Source organism: Lepidochelys kempii, chromosome 2 (assembly GCF_965140285.1).
Source record: "Lepidochelys kempii isolate rLepKem1 chromosome 2, rLepKem1.hap1, whole genome shotgun sequence".
NCBI lineage: Eukaryota > Metazoa > Chordata > Testudines > Cheloniidae > Lepidochelys > Lepidochelys kempii.
Window position 1 is genome coordinate 24,628,538 of NC_136381.1, and position 19,542 is coordinate 24,648,079.

At 39.3% G+C, this 19,542-nt stretch overlaps 1 protein-coding gene across 2 annotated transcripts in view; it reads right to left on the reverse strand.

The window, feature by feature from the left end:
* Nucleotides 1-19,542, reverse strand: part of COL14A1 (collagen type XIV alpha 1 chain) — a 174,755-nt gene that overhangs the window by 53,481 nt on the left and 101,732 nt on the right. For both annotated transcript variants that reach the window (XM_073330233.2, XM_078851428.1), the window contains exons 30-36: nt 19,010-19,048; nt 18,667-18,805; nt 14,560-14,702; nt 11,855-11,964; nt 10,133-10,291; nt 3,290-3,367; nt 2,922-3,008 (exon numbers count right to left, since the gene is read on the reverse strand). In XM_073330233.2, the coding sequence (XP_073186334.2) occupies nt 2,922-3,008; nt 3,290-3,367; nt 10,133-10,291; nt 11,855-11,964; nt 14,560-14,702; nt 18,667-18,805; nt 19,010-19,048 (755 nt within the window). The remainder of the gene's footprint in view (nt 1-2,921; nt 3,009-3,289; nt 3,368-10,132; nt 10,292-11,854; nt 11,965-14,559; nt 14,703-18,666; nt 18,806-19,009; nt 19,049-19,542) is intronic.

Genomic DNA, 19,542 nt, shown 5'->3' on the forward strand with positions numbered 1-19,542 from the left:
GCCAGATCTGGCAGTACCAGCTAGGATTTTGGTGCCAAAGAAGCAGTCCCATTACCGGAGTGTGCTCCAGTTTTCCCTTTTGAAATCTTGATCTGGTGCTTCTCAGCGCCAGATGGTCCCGTTCCAGAGCACAAGGCTCCTGATGACTTGGTTTGGGACTTTCCCTCATACCTGGAAGGCTGCTATTCTTTCTTCCTCATAACACAGTCATTTGCAGACTTGAAGTGGGATTGAGAACATTCCCTCACAACCAGTTAGGGCCTGAGTCTGCAAGCCTTCCACATCCAAACCTCCCACTTACTTCATATAAACTTTTGCACATGAAGCAGCTGCAGGACTGGGACTTAATATCTCTAATCAAAATTACTTATCCATCTCTTTATTTTCATGCAATTTCTCTGCTAGAGAAGAGAGAGCAAGGCAAGTGTATTCACTACACACCTCCACTGAAACACCATTTCTGAAATATCTATCCATATGCAGCTGTTTGGGGAGGGTTTGGCATACACCACACTTGAGAGATTTCAGCAAAGGCAAGTATCCTTCCTTTCTTTTGAGTACATAAGCCAGGTATGTGAGGCTAACATGAACTATTTTCTAGTTCACCAATCAATTCAAAACAAACTTCAATAGCATATAGCTCAAAGAAACAGATCAGGATGTTCTCCTAGGACCTAGCCTATTGTAAGAGAATGTCAACAAAATTCTGCTCTTACCTATAGTTCTAAGGGAGTGTCTGCCTCCAGATCTTCCTTTCTTGGTGCCATTGTGATAATTGAGAGGACTCACACAGTTACTTTTTTAAATGCCAAGCTAAAATTTACTTCACTCACAAGGTGCAAAATGACTGGGTTACTGGTTATTAAAAATGTAGATACCACTACCATAGGCATCTTAAAATATTATACATGAGACATATGGGAAAGAAAAGGATACACAGTACAAAATAAAATAGACTAAATTAATGACAATAAAATAGAGTAAATTAAAATGGATGATTTTAGATAAACCACTAAACATCAGAGTTATTCTAAAGCACTGGATTATTAAAAGGAAAGAAATGACTTACCCAGAACATATTCTGTATTATGTCATTGGCCTGGTATACTCTAACAATACATGTGGCAATACAATTTTGATTCACTAGCCACCATAAGAGGCACATTTTGTAGGAGTGAAAAACAACAGTGAAAGAAAAATGCCTACCAATGTTGAAAAGAAGCATGTTTCTGTAAAGTTCAGGGGCCACCATGGAGTCATGGCAGGGATTAATTTCATCCTAGAATCCTAGCTAGAATTGATTCCACTTGAATGCAAAAATCCCATCAGGTGAAAGGATTTCTTGAAAAAGCCTGCAGTAGTGTCAGATAATTACAGCCCTTAGGGGCTAGTTTAGCAGTCCTTTCACACTTATCACTCCCACTGACACCACTGAAGGACTACAAGATAAAAATCATATTGTCCTTAAAATAATTAGAATTTTGACTGGATTCCTGTATCCACTTGAAATGAACTCTGGCTGCTCAGACACAGAAAACATGTTCAAGAACAGTTCATTCTTGTAAAAAGATTAACCCCCAAGATGCTGCCAGCATAAGTGTCGGCTTGGATATGCGGTGCATCTGTCTAAAATGCAAGTTGGGCCTGTCCAGTGTCTAGTCTGATTTGTGCACTCAAGGCTTTTCAGAAAACTATTTTCCTTCCTGAGTCAACATTTTTTACTTAATCACAACAGCTCTTCTCCCTTATCCTTTTTCTCTGTCCCTTTACAATGTGATTATATATCATCTATATCTCTCTGTGTTCGCATAAATGTATTCATGAATTCCAAACCTGAGGTCCTCAATTTACATGAAAATCTCTATGTAAACTTAGTGCCAGTCCTATGAAGCTAATCATACAGGTTTACACTGCAGGTTTAAAAGAAAAAGCACATCCAACTGTTGTGTAAATTTGTTAGGGACACTGGTAAAGAAAAAAAAATCCCATCATTGCAAACTAGAATTAATATTTTTAAACTGCTAAAAATCAGCCAACCGAGGCCGAATTGTAGCATTTAGCCACTGGCCTGAGTAAGAGCACCACAGAGATTTTAGGGAGACATTGAACCACCCTCTCTCTCTGATCTGCTTGATACAAGGGAGACTGTAGGTTGCACCATGTTTTAGAAGTGCATCCAGCCTGGTCTGAGATGATGTGGAAGGAGGGCAGGGTCATGTACCCCTTTTGTGTCCCTGTGGACAAGATGAACCACAAGAGGAACAGTCCTTAAGTTCCTCCAAGCAGAGAGACTGCAAAAGAGTTTAGCTCTAATCCAGGCCATGCAAGGTGGGAAAGGCTTCTTTCAACTCCCTGCCTCACACTCTCTGAATCCTCCTAAGGGCCAGGCACAATCTGGCCTTTAATTCATATGCATATTGTTACTGATCAGGTGTTTCAGAAAGCTAGATTCCAAGGTGTATTTAAACGTGTGTACTAGAAAGCATTCAGATAACACTATGGTGGTTTAAAAAAAAGTGGCAAATGGGTGGCATTTGCATAGCATGTCTCTTGACTCTAGAGACAGAAATCAAAGTTTCTACAAATTGACATATTATTATTTGTATTACCGTAGCACCTAGGAGCCCTAGTCATGGACAGGACTGCACTCTGCTAACTGCTGTACAAACAGAACAAATACAGTCAATCTTACTGCCCTGCAGTTGGATTATACGATAAGAATTTGGTTCACTAATAGGGTTAGTTTTTTAAAGCTACTGCATGAGGTCTTCACTAGCTAAGTGGAGTGAATATGCATCTCTCTGCCAGCTGTAATTAATTGTAATAACTAAAACAGTACAGTGTATCCCTTTTTCCCAGCAAATAAGACTGAAGAGTGGAGTATCTGGTACATCTGAGTACAAACATGAATAAACGCTTACCGGTGGTCCGGGAGGTCCGAGTGGTCCTTTGCTAAATTCGGAACAGGAGCAAGAATGAGGAAGAGATGGGCAACTTTCCTCATCTCTCTGAGAAGAGAGCAAAATAGTAAGTCTGTATTCAAAATATAAATTCAACAGCTGAGAATTTATAGATCAAGACAACAAATATTGAAAGGAAAATTCAAAAGCTCCTAAATAATTTAGGAGCATGAGACCCATTGAATTTCAATCGGACTCTTGCTCCAAAGACAATTAGGTCCTTTTGAAAATCCCACCTATTGATTTCATGAGGAAAATTGCAAAAGTATTTGGTCTTGATGCAAGAAAAAAAAAGGTACGATGGTAGTTTTAAAAAAAGGGATTCTTACCAAGGCAGGAAGTTCGCAGCATTTGTCTCTATTGGCCCAGGAGGTGGTACAAACAATGTCAAACATCTGTAACTGGAACTGTTTGGAAAAAAAGGAATAAAATTCAACGTGTCTGTTAGAAGTTCAGTGAAAAGGGGAGCCACTGCAAAGGGGGGGGGGCATTGATCAGGGCACACAGGAGACTGATGACAGAGACACGTGAGTAGATTTAAAGCAGCAGGTCACAACTGTACCAACTTTAATATAAAAATGGGGGGAGGGGAGTGTGGTTGACCACCCTGTCCAAAATACCAGGCTTTAATTGGGACCACTATGGGCTTGAATGGCATCATGCCCACTCCTGCTTCTGAATTCCCAATTCAGCCCCATGCTGCAACCCACCACCCTCCCCCCTCAAGGGGGAATGAGGCTACAATCAAGAAGGAGCTCTGTTTGTACAAACATTCTTTTTGCGAATACAGACTAACACGGCTGCTACTCTGAAACCTGTAAAAACTAAATACTTCCTCTGACCTCACAGGTCCCATGCTCAGATTTACTCTGGAACCTGTTCCCCTGAAGCCTTTTACTTGCACTGCACACCTGCCACAAGTTGTGACAATATTTAGTGACATTTATTACCACTTCTAGTTTTATTTTATTTTTTAAATTAACTCTTTTCAATCCTTATTATCCCCAGCTACCAGGGCTCAGGATACCATGAGAAAAGCAACAACAACAAAACACATCACCAGACATCTTGCCAAAAACACACACAAAGAGGGAAAAATTCCTTCCTGACCCACTAAAATGATTGGGTTAAACTTACTGCAAGCCTGGAAACCCAGCTCTAATGGCTACCCCATCTATATGGCAAAGGGGTTGGGACTGCTTTCAGAACCAAGAATGGCTGATGTGTGTCCAGGAGTGCTTAACACATGAGAGGGTGGGTTTGGTGGGGCCATTTGGCTTCCTTACCTCCCCGAATTGGCCAATGGGGGTTAAAGGAGGTGGAACTTCTGCTCCACTCTCCCCAGCCCAAGCCCCACTCTACAGTGTTCTGGGTGGGGAGACAGGAAAAAGGAAGGGGAAAGTGGTAACAGAGAGCACACTGCCCTCCAACCGGGACCCCAGAAGGTGGCCATTCCCCTGCCAGCCCAATCAAACACCTCACCTCTCTAGCTAAGTCGGGAAGAGGCAATCTTAAATGGGCTTGCACACCAGGATATAGCCTAAATACAAAAGTTCGCCACACCACAATACATTTTAAAATGGTACAGAAAATGCTGATTTAATACAGAAGTCATCGACTGTGTAAAATGATGAAAATACCGGAAAAATATATAAGAGAAAGTAAATGAACTGTAGAAACAGAATGAAAACCCTTCGTTAAATGCAAAGATAGGTCTCAGAAAGGTTCCTCCTGAAGATGATACTATTTCTTCTCACCAACAAATCCTGTTCTTTTTTTAAATTTTCTTTCCTTGTGTGATCATACAGTAGTGGAAAACAAAAAGGGTCCCGATGGCACAAGAATGGAGTTTAGAAATGTCACACTGTGTCATCAATAATGAATCAGTGCACAGACTGAGAAATAATATTGTTCATAAAAATTGCAATCCAAGTCTAGATACAATGGTCTAAAATTGAGTATTCCTTTCACTACTCCCTAAGGGCCCAGTTCTGTGGGCATTTGCCCATATGGGTGGCTTTGCTCACCTGATTGGTCCTACTAAAATCTCACATGGCCGGTAGCTCATGTGCATGGCTCTTAGCAGACGTTCACATGAATAGCCCCATGGACTTCAACAAAAGTACTCACTTCAGTAAAGGTAAGTGTGTTTGTAAGCATCTGATGGACCAGGACCTAAGTTTTAAAGTTGAAATACTTTTATATGTTGCAGAAACCTCGTGCTACTGCTACCTATTAATTTCAACCAGACACATTATTTAAAGGTTTCACTGACATTGTTTCATTGCCAGTACGGAGATTGGGTCGAACTATGATTTCTTTGTGAATGGAAAGATTTACTTAAAACTAAATCATATCGAAGGGTACTAAAATGAACTCTGTGTGTGTGTGTGTGTGTGTGTTTGAGATTCATACACACGCCACTTCTTATATATCACATATTATACTCTCTCCTCTACATATGCATACACATTCTTTCACTTTCTCCAGATTAAACAATCCATAAATCCACAGTGATAAAATATTTTCTTGTAAAATAAGGAATAAGTAGAAACAGTTATCTGAATTGCTTTATTGTGTTCATTTAAATACTGAATGAGTCAGTATTCTGATTTTAAAATGTTACATATGTGGGTTGATTCTTCTGATTCAAGCTAAATTACTTAACAAAGCTTTCCTTGCTGCTGTTAAACATTTATTCATAGCTCTCTGCATTCATAGCATTTTAGCCTCCCAAAGCTCCGATCCTGCAAGCAGAGCCATGGAGACAAGAGTCTGCCTGTGCTGAACTCAGTGAAGGATTGCAGCCTAAAGTTGTTTTAGATCAGATAACCCTATTGCAATTATCTTTTTACAATCCATATACATTGACACACAGAGTAAATATAGAAAATGCATAGCATATAGCAGTTGCAAGGTGTTAGGTGAACAAACAACAGGCTAGGGCCGAAATGAACAGTCCAGTTCATTCAGTCCCACCGGAGGGCTCAATTATATGACAGCTTACAAAGCTCCAGGATACTATTCTAAGAGCTGGTCACAGAAACGTCAATGAAACCATATTCTGTAGAAATATGCAGTTATTTCAAAATGCTTAAAAATTGAGTCAATTTCACTGGAATTTTATTTAAGGAAAAAACGGGGGGAAAAGTTCTGACAAGATGTTTTGACATTTTCAGAATGAAAGCTTTGATTTTTTGTTTTGAATTTTTTAAATTTTATATTATATTGTGTATTATACAATACATTTTTAAAAGATGAAATGAGAACAAAACATTTAGATTTTGCTGATACAAAATGTTTTGATCAACCTGAAACTAACATGTTTTGAGATTTCTTTTGTGGACAATTTCAAATTTTTCAATTTTTGTTCCAATTTAGAATTAAATCAAATTTTGAAATCCCTAAATCCTGTGCAAAACCAACTAGTCCACAGCTGTAACCAGACATTCTCATTGTTCATGTGTAACACTGACAGACCCCCGTCGTTGGCAGGTGGGATCAACCTGGGGACCTTTGAAGCTTAGTGCATGAGCCTCTACTGCATAAACTAAAAGACAACTGGCTGTTAGCTAAGGCTGTAGAGCAGACTCATTAATCTCTTTCTCTCTCTCTAAGTGGTCTCAGTGCCACTAGATGGGACAGAGCACCACCCCCAGGAGGTGAGTGGGTTACACATGCACAAGGTTTTACTACAGTAGTTACTGTACTGTTACTGTACCTGTAACATATACAGTAAATTAATCTTGGCTCTATTTCAGTAATGCTGACACTTGAATGTGTTGCTTATTTTAATGGTCAAAGCTCCAGAGTGTTTAATACTTTGCTATTTTTTTAGGATTTGGCTCAAAATCGTCCAGGGTCAGTTTAGTCTTCCTAATGCTGGATTCTCTTGAATTAGTGCCACCATTTTCCTCTTATTGGCAAAGGAAAACAAAAGTATTATTAATTTGTTATGGGTGGAGATTTCAAAAGTGCTGACACACTTAGCTAATTGGCTATCAATGGAACTTGTGCTCTTAAATCAATTTGACACTCCTGAGAATTCTACTCTAATTCATAAGACCTAGTTCCTTCACATAAGGTGAGGCTTCAGCATTATGAGGCACTTACCTAGCATGCATTGCCATAGAAACATTTGAGAGTTTCTCCTCACAATACTTTTCTGATGTGGGGAAGTATTATTATCCCCATTTTACACTGAGGAACTGAGGTAGAGCGAGACAAAGGGCTTGTCTTCACTACCAGGGTAAGTCAACACAAGTTACGCTACTCCAGCTACGTGAATAACGTAGCTGGATTTGATGTAGCTTAGGTCAACTTACCATGGTGTTTTTACCATGCTGCGTTGACGGGATATGCTCTCCCGTCAATTTACCTTAATCTTCTCGGAGAAATGGAATACCGGAGTTGACTAGAGAGTGCCCTGATGTTGACTGTCAATGAAGACACGCTCTAAGGCTCAGATTTTCAAAGGTATTTAAATGCCTAACTTCCATTGATTTAAACTGAAAATGGGACTGAGGTATCTAAATACCCTTGATCTAGATCTAAGTGACTTGCCCAAACTCACAGTCTTCTGAGTCCCAGTCCAGTGCATTTAACCACAAGGCCAACCTTCCTCTCTTAATAGGACTGCTTAGATAACTGCTACTCAGCATGAAGAAGAGGGTGAGACCTGGACCTTTAAAAACTGGTGATTGGACGTTTTCTTGCTGTTGTCTACAGGGGCATATATACACATATAAACACACACATTAGGGACCGATTAGATAATATTAATAAGAAAAGGAATTATGTGTTGAGCTGAATGATTACAGTCTTCTGTAAGTTGCCATGTTTTCCATTTGAACACAACTAAATTTTTCAGTGAGTGGGTTGCTTGTTGAATGACTTATCTTTTATAGATTTCTAGATTCCAACAAAAGCCACCATTTCTTTCCCTACAAAGACCTCTTTAATTCCAAACTTTTCTGAGTTTGCCTTTGTCTGTTACTACTGGAATGTGGCCACAAAGGTTGTTCTGTTTAATTGTCTTTAGAGGCAAGATATTCAGTAATCATCATCCATAAGCTTGAAGCCTAAAGACTCTTTTTTCCCCCACAGAAATCTATTCTTTGGGTAAATATATTTTTGACTGGACTGAATTTTTAAATACAATCAGAAGTGATAAATTTTAAATACGAACCTCAGTCCCATTCAAACCAAGCCTTGGGTTCAAGGTCAAGACAGTTCAAAGAGAATGCACTGAGTTGATTATACAGCTGATAAGTTGATATACTTCCATGCCCCACAAACTTTCCCCTCCAACAACTAAATCCAACTGTAGAAGACAAATGGTGAAATCCTGGCACCACTGAAGCCAATAGTAACACTCATATTGATTTAAAAGGGCCAGGACCTCACCCAAAGGGAATGTCCATTTCAGAAGATTTGGACAGATACGGATAAAACTTAGATATAAATCGATTATTTAAAAATGACTCCCTCCCCAGGTCATTTAAAAAAATAATTTGCAATGGAGAAAAGCAGATTAAAAATATATGTAAACATCTGCTCAATTTAAATTGGGATGAGAACCTAACAACCAAGAACATTCAGCTTCTGGGATCCCTACTGTTACCCTTAATGAAGCAGTATTAGTATCAATACTTATTAATTGAAAACATCCAAGGACTCTGCATATATGTTAAGGTTGGCATGGAGCAAGACCTAGTGGGAATCAGATACAGAGGGCCAGATCCTCAGCCAGCGTAAATCAGTGGAGTTCCATTGGCGTCAAGGCAGCTATGCTGATTTACACCAGCTGAGGATCAGGTCCAGAACCGGGAAGCTAGCTAAAAGTCAGGCCTGCCTACCTTTGGATTAAAATGCCTTGTAGAACTTGTTCTGTTCTTAGTAGATGGACATTTTGATTCTATACTTGTGTCTGATTTGAGAATGTCACAATTTTATGCCAGCATGGAGTGGAACTACCCACCCACTCCGCCTCAGAGCACTAAGCCCCAAATGGACCCCTCCTGCCCAGCCACATGGGCTGAGAGATGAAGCAGTAACACCTCCAGGGGGCAGAACCATCCCTGCAACCCTGAGATCCTGCAGACTCCAACTGCACCTTCCCAAACCTTGGTTACAATGACTCCAGAGTGGTAGTGGCTGGGTGGGGGAATCTTTACTGCATCAGAAACCCTGACGATGTCAACAGTCTGGACTCTGAGCTGTTTTGTGGGATAAGGAGATTGATTACTGTGTTTGGGAAAGCAAGATCCCTGAGCAGGGGGTCTTGTGACAGGTAATCTCCAGAAGCACCTTCACAGTCCTGCCTACGTGACATCAGAGAGCAAAGGAATGCCTGTACTCTTGCACCTGACATCGGCAGGGACTCATTCCTTCCCCCTGGACACCAGCAGAGACAATGGGAGATTGCTGAAGGCTCTGGTAGCCACTCAGCTCTGCGTGGGGGCAGGCACCACAAAGGATGATTTAGTTGGGGATTGGTCCTGCTTTGAGCAGGGGATTGGACTAGATGACCTCCTGAGGTCCCTTCCAACCCTGATATTCTATGATTCTAAGGAGAAGGGGAAGTGAGTGGAGGGAAGGACCCAATATACTTCTTCAGATTCTGGAAGATCATTTATATTTTTAAGTACTTGAATGTTTACTATTTTTAAAGGAGCTAGGAATGCTGGGAAAGGCGCCCATGGAGACAGTCTGTGTAAAACCAAAGCATTTATATAAAATTAATAGGAAGCAAGCCTAAGGCCAGGCAAACATTAAAGGACACGGGGGATTACACACACAGGGATGTTCAGAATGATCACTGATAATCATGTTTAAATGATTTGGGACCCACAAGTTATGCATATTGTTAACTTGTGTAATGAGGGTTATTTCGGGCAACAACCATCCCTTCCTGCACAATACCTTCCACAGGAAGACTCACTTCTAAATGTGTGTGTGAGTGAAAAATTAGTTGTGGAGATCATTAATCAAAATGGTTTTGCCTAGATTGAAGTTTATAACAGGTTTTCACAGAATTTCTATAACATTGTAACTCTGTTGTGTCCTAGCTCAGCTCTTCCTGTTTCCGCTAAAACCACAAATTTGTGGATATTGCATGCTCAACTTTAAGAATTCTATTATGGTTTAAAAATGGCCTTTGTTTCACTTACTGGTGCAGAGTTGTCCCTTTGTCCTCGGGATCTGACCATTCTTCCTAGCACTTCTATCCCATCAGAAGTAATATTCCCTGCTGCATTAATTGTCTTCTCACTCACTTGCTTGCAGTCAACAATAATTTTGGCTGTAGTCTTGCTGATAACAACATGTAACTAGGCAAAAGTAAAGATATTCAAATACACAGAGAGGAGACTAAGGAATATGGGTTACCAGACACAGTGAGCATTTTTAAAATGAGTTGATGTTATGTTAGCTAGTGGAGCTGAGCAAATAATGCATAGAAGATAATCCATTCAATGAATTAAGCCTCTTTTTCTGCCTATGGAATCTCTGTGAGCAGGTGGCCATCTTCTCACCCCGGTGCAAAGGGCCAATACAAGGATTATTCGCCATCTAAGTCCCACTGAGCCCTTGATTTTTGTGCTACTTAGTGGTGCGCAGGCCTTTTCTGAGCCTGTCGCACAGGACTGTCTTTCACCCAAAATGTTTTGCAGATTTACAAAAGACAAATGGACTCTACCAAAAATAGTAGTAAAATTTACTAAATTTGGATGAAATTGTCAAATAAAATCAGTGTGAAAGTTTTACATTACAAGATCAAAATCCCCTAGTGAGTCACGGAACAGGAAAGCACAGGAAGTAGCAGCACAAGCCTCACCACACTGCCTCGAGAGCTGCGTTATCTTTCACCTTGCCGTCCAACATTAACGGGCCTTGAGACAGCTGGGCAGTACCCAGCACACAGGATTGCTCCAGTCACAACCCATCCTGCACCTTCCACACACACAGCCCACCTTGAGGCACCATCTGTGCCAGGAGCTTTTTGGGGGAAGAGGTGTGCAAAGCTGGCAGAGCAGTGGGGAAGACTCTCTGTGCTGGGAGTATCACCTGGGAGGGAGGGGCAGTAGCCACACAATAACTTTGTAGCCACTTTGCTCAGGCCTAGCTGGCACAAAATGATTGCAAGGCACCCACGCTTGTGCCTTTCAAACATAACTAGGCCAGGGGAATCAGCCGAGATATACGTGCTTTTTTTCCTAATGAAAGATTTGAGCCCCAGAAATAAAAGTGAATAATTAAAGGGATTTATTTACTCCTATGTGCAGTACAACCCCATCTTAATACGTCATGTGTGTCTTCATTTACAGACTTTTAGGAACATGGTAACTATTAGAACTTAGCCAGAACACCAAGGCTACTACCACTATTCTTATGGAAGTGCCAGGAGATCTTTAATGACTATGAAAGGATCATCCTTGTGCATCTCTATTATACATATAGAATTGGTCAAAAACGGCCAATTATTTTTTGCAGAAAATTTTAAAAACTGCATTTTTCCTTTTTCAGTGAAACTTTCCAGTTTTCAAATGAAAAGCCATTTATTGTCTAAATCACTTTTCGACCGATTCTAAACCACTGAATTTGACCAATTTTAAAATATAGGTAGAAACAGAAGTGAATAGATAATAATGAAGAATGAGACCATGATTGATATTACCAGCAACACCAATAAAACAAATCCTTTACATACATGAACCTATTATTGCCAAATTGTTCTCTTAACAGAGTTTGGTAGATGACCTGTAAGCTGTAAAATACAAGAAATCATTGACAAAAGGGGAATGTATACAAGAAATCCTCAAAATGTGAAAAAGGGAACTCCAAAACCTTTGTTCTGTATGCTTAAAATGCATTTTTCTGTTAGTATAACTAACCTTATGGAAACTTCCGTAGAATATTTTCTTTATTTCAGGGCCTTCAAAAGTAACAGTTTGAAAATCCCCTTTGTAGTCATAATTAAAGAAAATCAGAGTTTTACCATCATCTGTACAACGAGAGAGAGAGAGAGAGAAAATCTCAATGTGAGAGGAAAAAACAGGTGCATCATTATTTGTAAGAGCCAACACTGTTCTTAGTAACAGACGACAAAACTTTCAAGACAGTCCCTGCCCTAAAAACCTTACAGTCTACAGAGTTATCATTTGTATTTTATGTTCCGCAAACTGAAAATCATGCAGCTATTTATTCTGGTTAAGGAAAGGAAAAGCTGTGTTATTAGTACTTTCTAAATCAATGCTTTATCGCTACAATGTATAGTGCCTCTGATACATCATATTTGCAGCTACACTGTTATGTAGCCACTGGAGTCAGTTGGAATTCTTCACTGGAAGCAGCTACAGAATTATACCCCTGGAATAAGTCTTCTCCGAGACTTGGATTTTCAAAAGAACATACAAGAGTTAGGTGTAGAGCTGTGCAGAAGATGAGAATTTTGTTTTATGAAAAAGATTTTGAAACCTGACTTTGTTCCAAATTGCAACATAAACTGAAAATTTTGAAATTCCCCATAAAAGAAATATAAAAAAAAAAATGGCCTCAGGTTGATCAAAATTTTCAATTTTCAATTTTGATTTTTTAAATGTTGTATTATATTATAATATGCTATAACATCATGCAAAAAAGAGAAATATGGTTTCAAAATGAAAAATCAAAACGTTTCATTCTGAAAACGTGAAAACAGTATGTTTTGATATTGTCAGAACTTTTTTCTTGCTTTTCTTCCAAAACAAAACTCAGACAAAACTGACCTAATTTTGCCAAGAGTTTGGATTTGGATGGAATTGCATATTATGATGAAATATAGTTCTGTCAAAGTTTCTCCAGTTAACTCTAGTTAGGTGCCCAACTACCACTGAAATTCTGTTAGGGTCCTTTGAAAACCCCATTCCAACTGTCCCATAGATGTAACCCAGATGAAAGGTGCAAGCAGAGCTCTGTGACCAGATGATATTCAATATCCTCACTGATTTCAGCCTAGTCTATCAAAGAAGATGTTTTGAATTGATTTGCAAAAAGCACTAAAAGCCTATCACATTCTGCTAGCCTCTACTACAAGGCACCAGGTGTTTCTATGAAGTCATGAAAGCATTCTTGTTTTGTATCTATAGCTAGAGTTGGGTTTATAGCTAGAGGCTATAGCATTTACAGAGTTTATAGCGAGAACTGGGTTACTTCTCGACTACAATCTTAATCACGGACCTGAGATCAGCACACACAATGAGGAATGCTACAGTGTCTTTCATAATCATCATACAAGGTTTCTAACTTTCATACATTCGTGCTGTATCTGACTGTCAATTGTGGCACTTGGTAACATATTGGTTAGACCTGTAAGGTATGTCTATACTGCAATTAGACACCCACGGCTGGCCCATGCCATGTGACTTAGGCTAGTGGGGCTCGGGCAAAGGGTCTGTTTAACTGTTGAGATGTAGACATTCAGGCTCAGGCTGGAGCCTGGGGTGTAGGACCTTGAGAGGTGGGAGGGTCCCAGGGCTTGGGCTGCAGCCCAAACCCAAACATCTACACAGTAATTAAACAGCCCCTTAGCCTGAGCCCCATGAGCCCAAGTCAGCTGGCACAGGCCAACCATGGGTGTCTAATTGCAATATAGATATCCCCTAAGAGACCTGACTTCAATTCCCTGCTCCACCACAGATTTCCTATGTAATCTTGGGAAAGTCACCTGAGCCCAGATTTTTAAAGGTATTTAGGCACTGCAATGCCCAGTGTTGCACTGCCTAACTGATTTAGGGGACTAAGTCTGATTTTCAAAAGTGATTTATAGAGCTTAAATGTCCTAAGTGCCTAAATCCCTTTGAAAATCAGACAGGCTCTAAATCAGCTAGGCATTGCAATTCTGAGCCCAGCAATGTCTAAATATCTTTAAAAATGTGGGCCTTATATTTTCTAAGAAAGAATGTTCCTGATATTTTCATTTTCAAATATTTGGGATGTGCCCCTATACTCTGGTGATGGGAGTAATATAAATAATTAAATAATAATAATGCCTCGTTCTTTCCATCAGTAGATCTCTAAGCACTTTACATCATTATCCCAGTTTTACAGATGGGGAATCTGAGACACAGAGATGTGACGTGACTTTCCCAAGGTCACTCAGAAGGCCAGTGGCAGAGCCAGAATAGTCCTATGGTTTTCCGACTCCTAGTCCTGTGCTCTATCCACTAGGAAACACTGCCTTGAGAAATATCCTGATCTCATTGGCATACATCAAAAAGTAATTCTATTACATCCCTGATCCAGTGCCAACTGAAATCAATGTGAGTTTTCAAAGTAACTTGGGAGGATTCAAATTTCAGTTTCACCCATGTAAATTCACAGTTACTCCAGATTTTCACCAGTAACTAAAATCCAAATCTGAACAACTGACTCCAGCTCAGATTAATATATGATTCTATCTATAGAAAATCCATTGGAGACCCACAGCTTCAATATGTTGATAATTATTTTATTAATACATTCTTTATTTAAACCATCATCAATGCCTAGTTTCAGCATTATTTTTAATCACACATCCCAAGGGGACAAAAAAGCATGCCATAAGATATAAAATACCTACTGTCCAAAATAACTCCAACAAGTGGCTCATATTTTTCATTTAAAATCTCCCACAGAGCAAATGGCTCCTGGGGTGTGTCAGGGAGTATACGGAATAGAAAAGTAATGGTGTAGTCTGAAGGCAGCCCCTCTGGGTGCAAGTATCTGTAACAAAAAGAATATTCTGTGCACTGAAGTAATCACAGTAAAGCTGATTTAAAAAGCATTCTTTATTACTTTGGACTTGTCTTTTGAAATCAAGATCATGCAGCCATATGAGACAGGCATCATTACACTTAGTAGAATCTACTCAACCATGATATAAGTTAGAACAATGCTAACCTGGGGATTTTTCCAAATATTTTAATTATAAACTTGATGGTGCTTTACATTTTTGAAGTGATAATTAAAATAACAAAGTAGAACAGAGATTAAAAACTGCAACTAAAAAAGAGTTTCATTTTAGAAACTGAGGGCCTAATCCTGAGTTCAATGGGAGTTGAAGGTATTTATGATCAAGCCATGAATTATATTAAAAGCTACATTTTTTAAATGCATCCATTTGTGAGATTTTTGATACTATTAAATAAATGGACACAAGTCTGACATCGGGAATCATAACATGCAAAACTGGCCACTCAGTAAAAGAATTAAGGGTGGCAATTCTGCAACAGAAAACTTCAAAAACAGACTCCAAGGAGAAACTGCTGAGCTTGAATTCATATGCAAACTAGATACCATTAACCTGGGTTTGAATAGAGACTGGGAGCGGCTGGGTCATTACACATATTGAATCTATTTCCCCACGTTAAGTATCCTCACACCTTCTTGTCAACTGTCTAAATGGGCCATCTTGATTATCACTACAAAAGTTTTTTTTCTCCCGCTGATAATAGCTCATCTTAATTAATTAGCCTCTTATAGTTTGTATGGCAAATTCCACCTTCTCTGTATGTATATATATATATATCTTCTTAGTATATGTTCCATTCAATGCATCCAATGAAGTGGGCTGTAGCCCACGAAAGCTTATGCTCTAATAAATTTGTTAGTCTCTAAGGTGCCACAAGTACTACTGGTTTGGGTTTTTTTGCGGATACAGACTAACACGGCTGCTACTCTGAAACCTTAAATTTAGTATGTGATGAAAACATAAATGAGTTGGAAGACCCATTATAATGGACCTTTCCTTTCTAGTTCAATGTCCTTTAAACCATTGGTAGATAAGCAACTAACTTGTGACAGAGACTATTTTGGGAACTTTTATAATTATATTTAGAATGTATTTTATAAATATAGAAGCCAAAATTTTAAACAGTCCAGTCAAAATGGATTTTACATATAAAATTGAAATCTACTGATAGCTAGAAATAGGCAGATACTTTTTGGTAGGTAGTTTATTTGCCAAAAAAATGCATTCATCAGTCGAAGAAAACTATTCATGAATTCGGGTAGAACTTGGCAAATAGTTTCAGCTGACTAAAAAAAAAAATCAAAGAAGTTGAAATAGTTCATTTTGACATTTTTGAAAGGAAATGTTTTGATGTCTTGTTTTGAAATGACATTTCATTTCTAAATTTAGTTAGATTTAAAAAAAAAACTAAAAAGGGTAAAACTCGCCCAAAAATGTAAAAAAAAAAAAAAAAAAGTCATTTGAGTTTTAATGCAAAATTATTATTCTTTTTGAGTTTTTAGTTTAATTGAGAACCCCCCCTTCCCCCCCCCCAAATCAGTTTTGGTTAACCCACAATGAATTTTCTTTTGCCATTTGCAGTTTGGCCATCAAACCAAAAAATCAGTTATTCACTCAGCTCTTTTGAAAGCCTCCCAGAATTTTTTCAGAAGAGCAGGGATGTTCATAATAGAAGAGATGTTTGTTATTTTATTTCATTTCCTAAAGCTTGGGTTTGTTATTCTACACTCTAAGCTTTTATTTAAGCTCTGTTTGACCAATCTTGAGCAGGGACAAAAGAAAAATGAGAGGTCCAGGATTAATGCACTAGCTGGCTCTAAAGTGGAAATATGAATTATGAGTCTGATTTGCATAACATGTATAGATGCCTTATGTGGGGGGAAAAGTTACTGATAAGTCCAACTTCCCACTGGTCCCAGTGCTACTTTGGAAATTGTGTGCTTTTGGATACCGTGCTTATTTTTGGAAGAAAACAGCATAAAAATTGCATTCAATAATCATTATAACCTGTACAATTCACATATGGGATGCATTAGTACATTCTCTCTGTGTATGTGTGTGCACAATTCTTAGGCAAAGTCCTGCTCTTAGAACCACTCTCTGAAGCCCTTACCAGCAACATGTTTTCTATTGTGTATTCAGCACTCAAACCCCAGGCAGATTTACATATATTGGAGATGAAGAATATAAAGAATATAAAACACTGGGGGCCAAGAGTCTCTTCAGGATTTCTGGCTTGGAAAGCAAATTCAAATCTGAGTTCAGGAAAGTGACGGTAAAGTCAGAGTTAAGAGACAGTAAAGTCAGAGACAATCATCTGCAGGGATGATTTAATTGGGAATTGGTCCTGCTTTGAGCAGGGGGTTGGACTAGATGACCTCCTGAGGTCCCTTCCAACCCTGATATTCTATGATTCTATGACAAAGGACCATTTTGTCAGGAGGACAGCTTTGGTCTTCAAAGTATTCAGCGTAAGAAATTACACCATTGGTGGAAGTTGATAGAGTCAAGACAGGCTGGTAAATGAAAAATAAAAGGTTCAGACACTGAGTGGAAGGCGGATGTACAATAGAACAGAATAAAAGTGATGACCTAAGATGAAGCTAAGAATGTGGTCCCCAAGGAGAAAATATATGGAGAACTAGATAGATAGAAAAACAGAATCTTACAGCATTCCAAATTGGAAAAGGAGAGCTAGAACTGAAACCAAGAGGGAGTGCAGTGAAGACATCAAGTTTTTGCATACAGTGCTCAGAGAAGGGAGAGATATCCATAATATTCAATGTCACAATGAGATCAGATGAGATGAGAAAAAAAAAAAAAAGATATCCCTGAGCCATACCTGTAAGGAGTCCTTAACAACACAAAGAAAGACAATCTCAATACCTTGCAAAGGGTTGAAAACACAATGAAGCAAACAGGAAAGCTGTGCTGCTGAGGTAGCCAGAGAGGTAAGGGAAGAGCATATAGAAAAGCAGAAGAGATAATAAAGCAAAACAAATGAGGGCAGAAGCATGAACTGCTAACCTCTGTAGATTCCAACCAAACTGCCTCCCTGCCAAACAAAACATTGGGAAAGCCATCAATAAGAAAGTTTCTAGGAGTATAGTCCCAACTGTGGCAAAACAAGATAATTTCATATAAACACCAAGAAGGTATCTAACATAAACGTTTAAAACTATTTCTTTGTGGAAAAACTGTTGTTCTTCTGTACTAATTTCAGACCAATAAATGCTTCTAGTTAATTTCTGCAGGGTGTAATCCAGTAATTGGCACCCAGATATAAAAGCTAATCCATTCCTTTCCTCTGCTGTGGTGTTGTTAGTCCACTGTGTCTGTATGGGGAACTGGATGTAGAGGAGCCATGGACCATGCATAGCACAAGAAGCAGAGTCCTCGTGGATTAAGGGAAGGTCAGAAGATCCTCCCATCACCCTTCTTCTGAAGGAGTAAGATAATAAGTACTCCAGGGGCGATTCTTTACCTCCACCTGTGTGCCTCTTCACAGAACCTAGTCCTAATTCTTGAACTGCATGGCAGATCCTGGATTTAAACACATGGGTAGACTGATACTCTTCCTCCCAGTGGGTAGCACTATCCATGAGAAATCCCACTGAAAAACAGTGGGACTATTCATAGAGTTAAGTAATACTGAACATGAGTAAATTATCACAATCTGGCCCTAAATTTGCATACACGAAATTGATAATCATCATATTGACACCTGTCTGCAAGTAGCTTATGTCTGAAGCTAAAAATTGGAGTGGAGTTAGTTCAGGACTTGGGTATCCATGAAACACTCTTGCTATTCGCCGTTATAACATACATTGAAATAACATGTTGGTCTCCATGTTCTTCCGCCATGGAAAGGCTAAGTCTAAAATGAGTGGCGTCTTGCACGGGGCACTAGGACCTTTTACATATATTAATACTTACTTGGTAGGCTGAGAAACCAAGGCATCTTTATGCAGTCTGTAACACGGATAAGCATTAAAAGTACCAGGCTCCATAGATACTCCTTCTACTGTCGAAAACTCCTTTTCAACCAAACCAAACATTTCCATCATTTTAAATCCTGGAAAGCATAAAAATACTGAACGTATCACTTTAAATTCATTATGTTAAGGGACAAACTGAACTACATAAAGGAGCTTCATATCACCGTGCAGTTAACAGCTGTTGTTATAAACAAAAGTAAGTAATTTATTCCCTACAGGTGTGTATCTCAGTAAATGAAAACGATTACATAAATGCAGAATCTATTATCACAATACTGTACCTGCTAAACTGTTGCCATCCTTATATACCAATGGGCAGGCTGGAAAAAATTAAAAATATATTTAAACTCAGAAGAGCAGTACATACTTCAAAATATATCTGTTTTATTTCTTCCTATAAAGAGAAAATTAAACTAATCTCTCCCAGGAAAGGTCTGCAGCAGAATCAGCAAACAGTGAGGTCTACAGATCTAGTTCTGGGCATCTGTGAGGCAAACCCACAGCTAGACCATGGCTGCTCACTCAGCTAGGACTCATCCCCGTCCAGCAGAGCCTGCAGTGACTCAACTCTCAGGCATGCTGCAGCAGCATATCCCTGGGCAGGGCCCAAGTCAGATGACCCCAGTGCACAGATATTTCACCTTTACTGCCAGAACCACAAGTAAGTTTGTACAAGATCACCACTTGGCTAGGAACCCTCCTGCTGTCTCATGGTGTTACTGACTCTCTAGGCTTCCAGACTACCCTCAGTCCTGTCCCTGTTCCTTGTCCAAGCCTTGTTCCAGCCTCGTCTGTGCCCTAATTTGAATGTGCT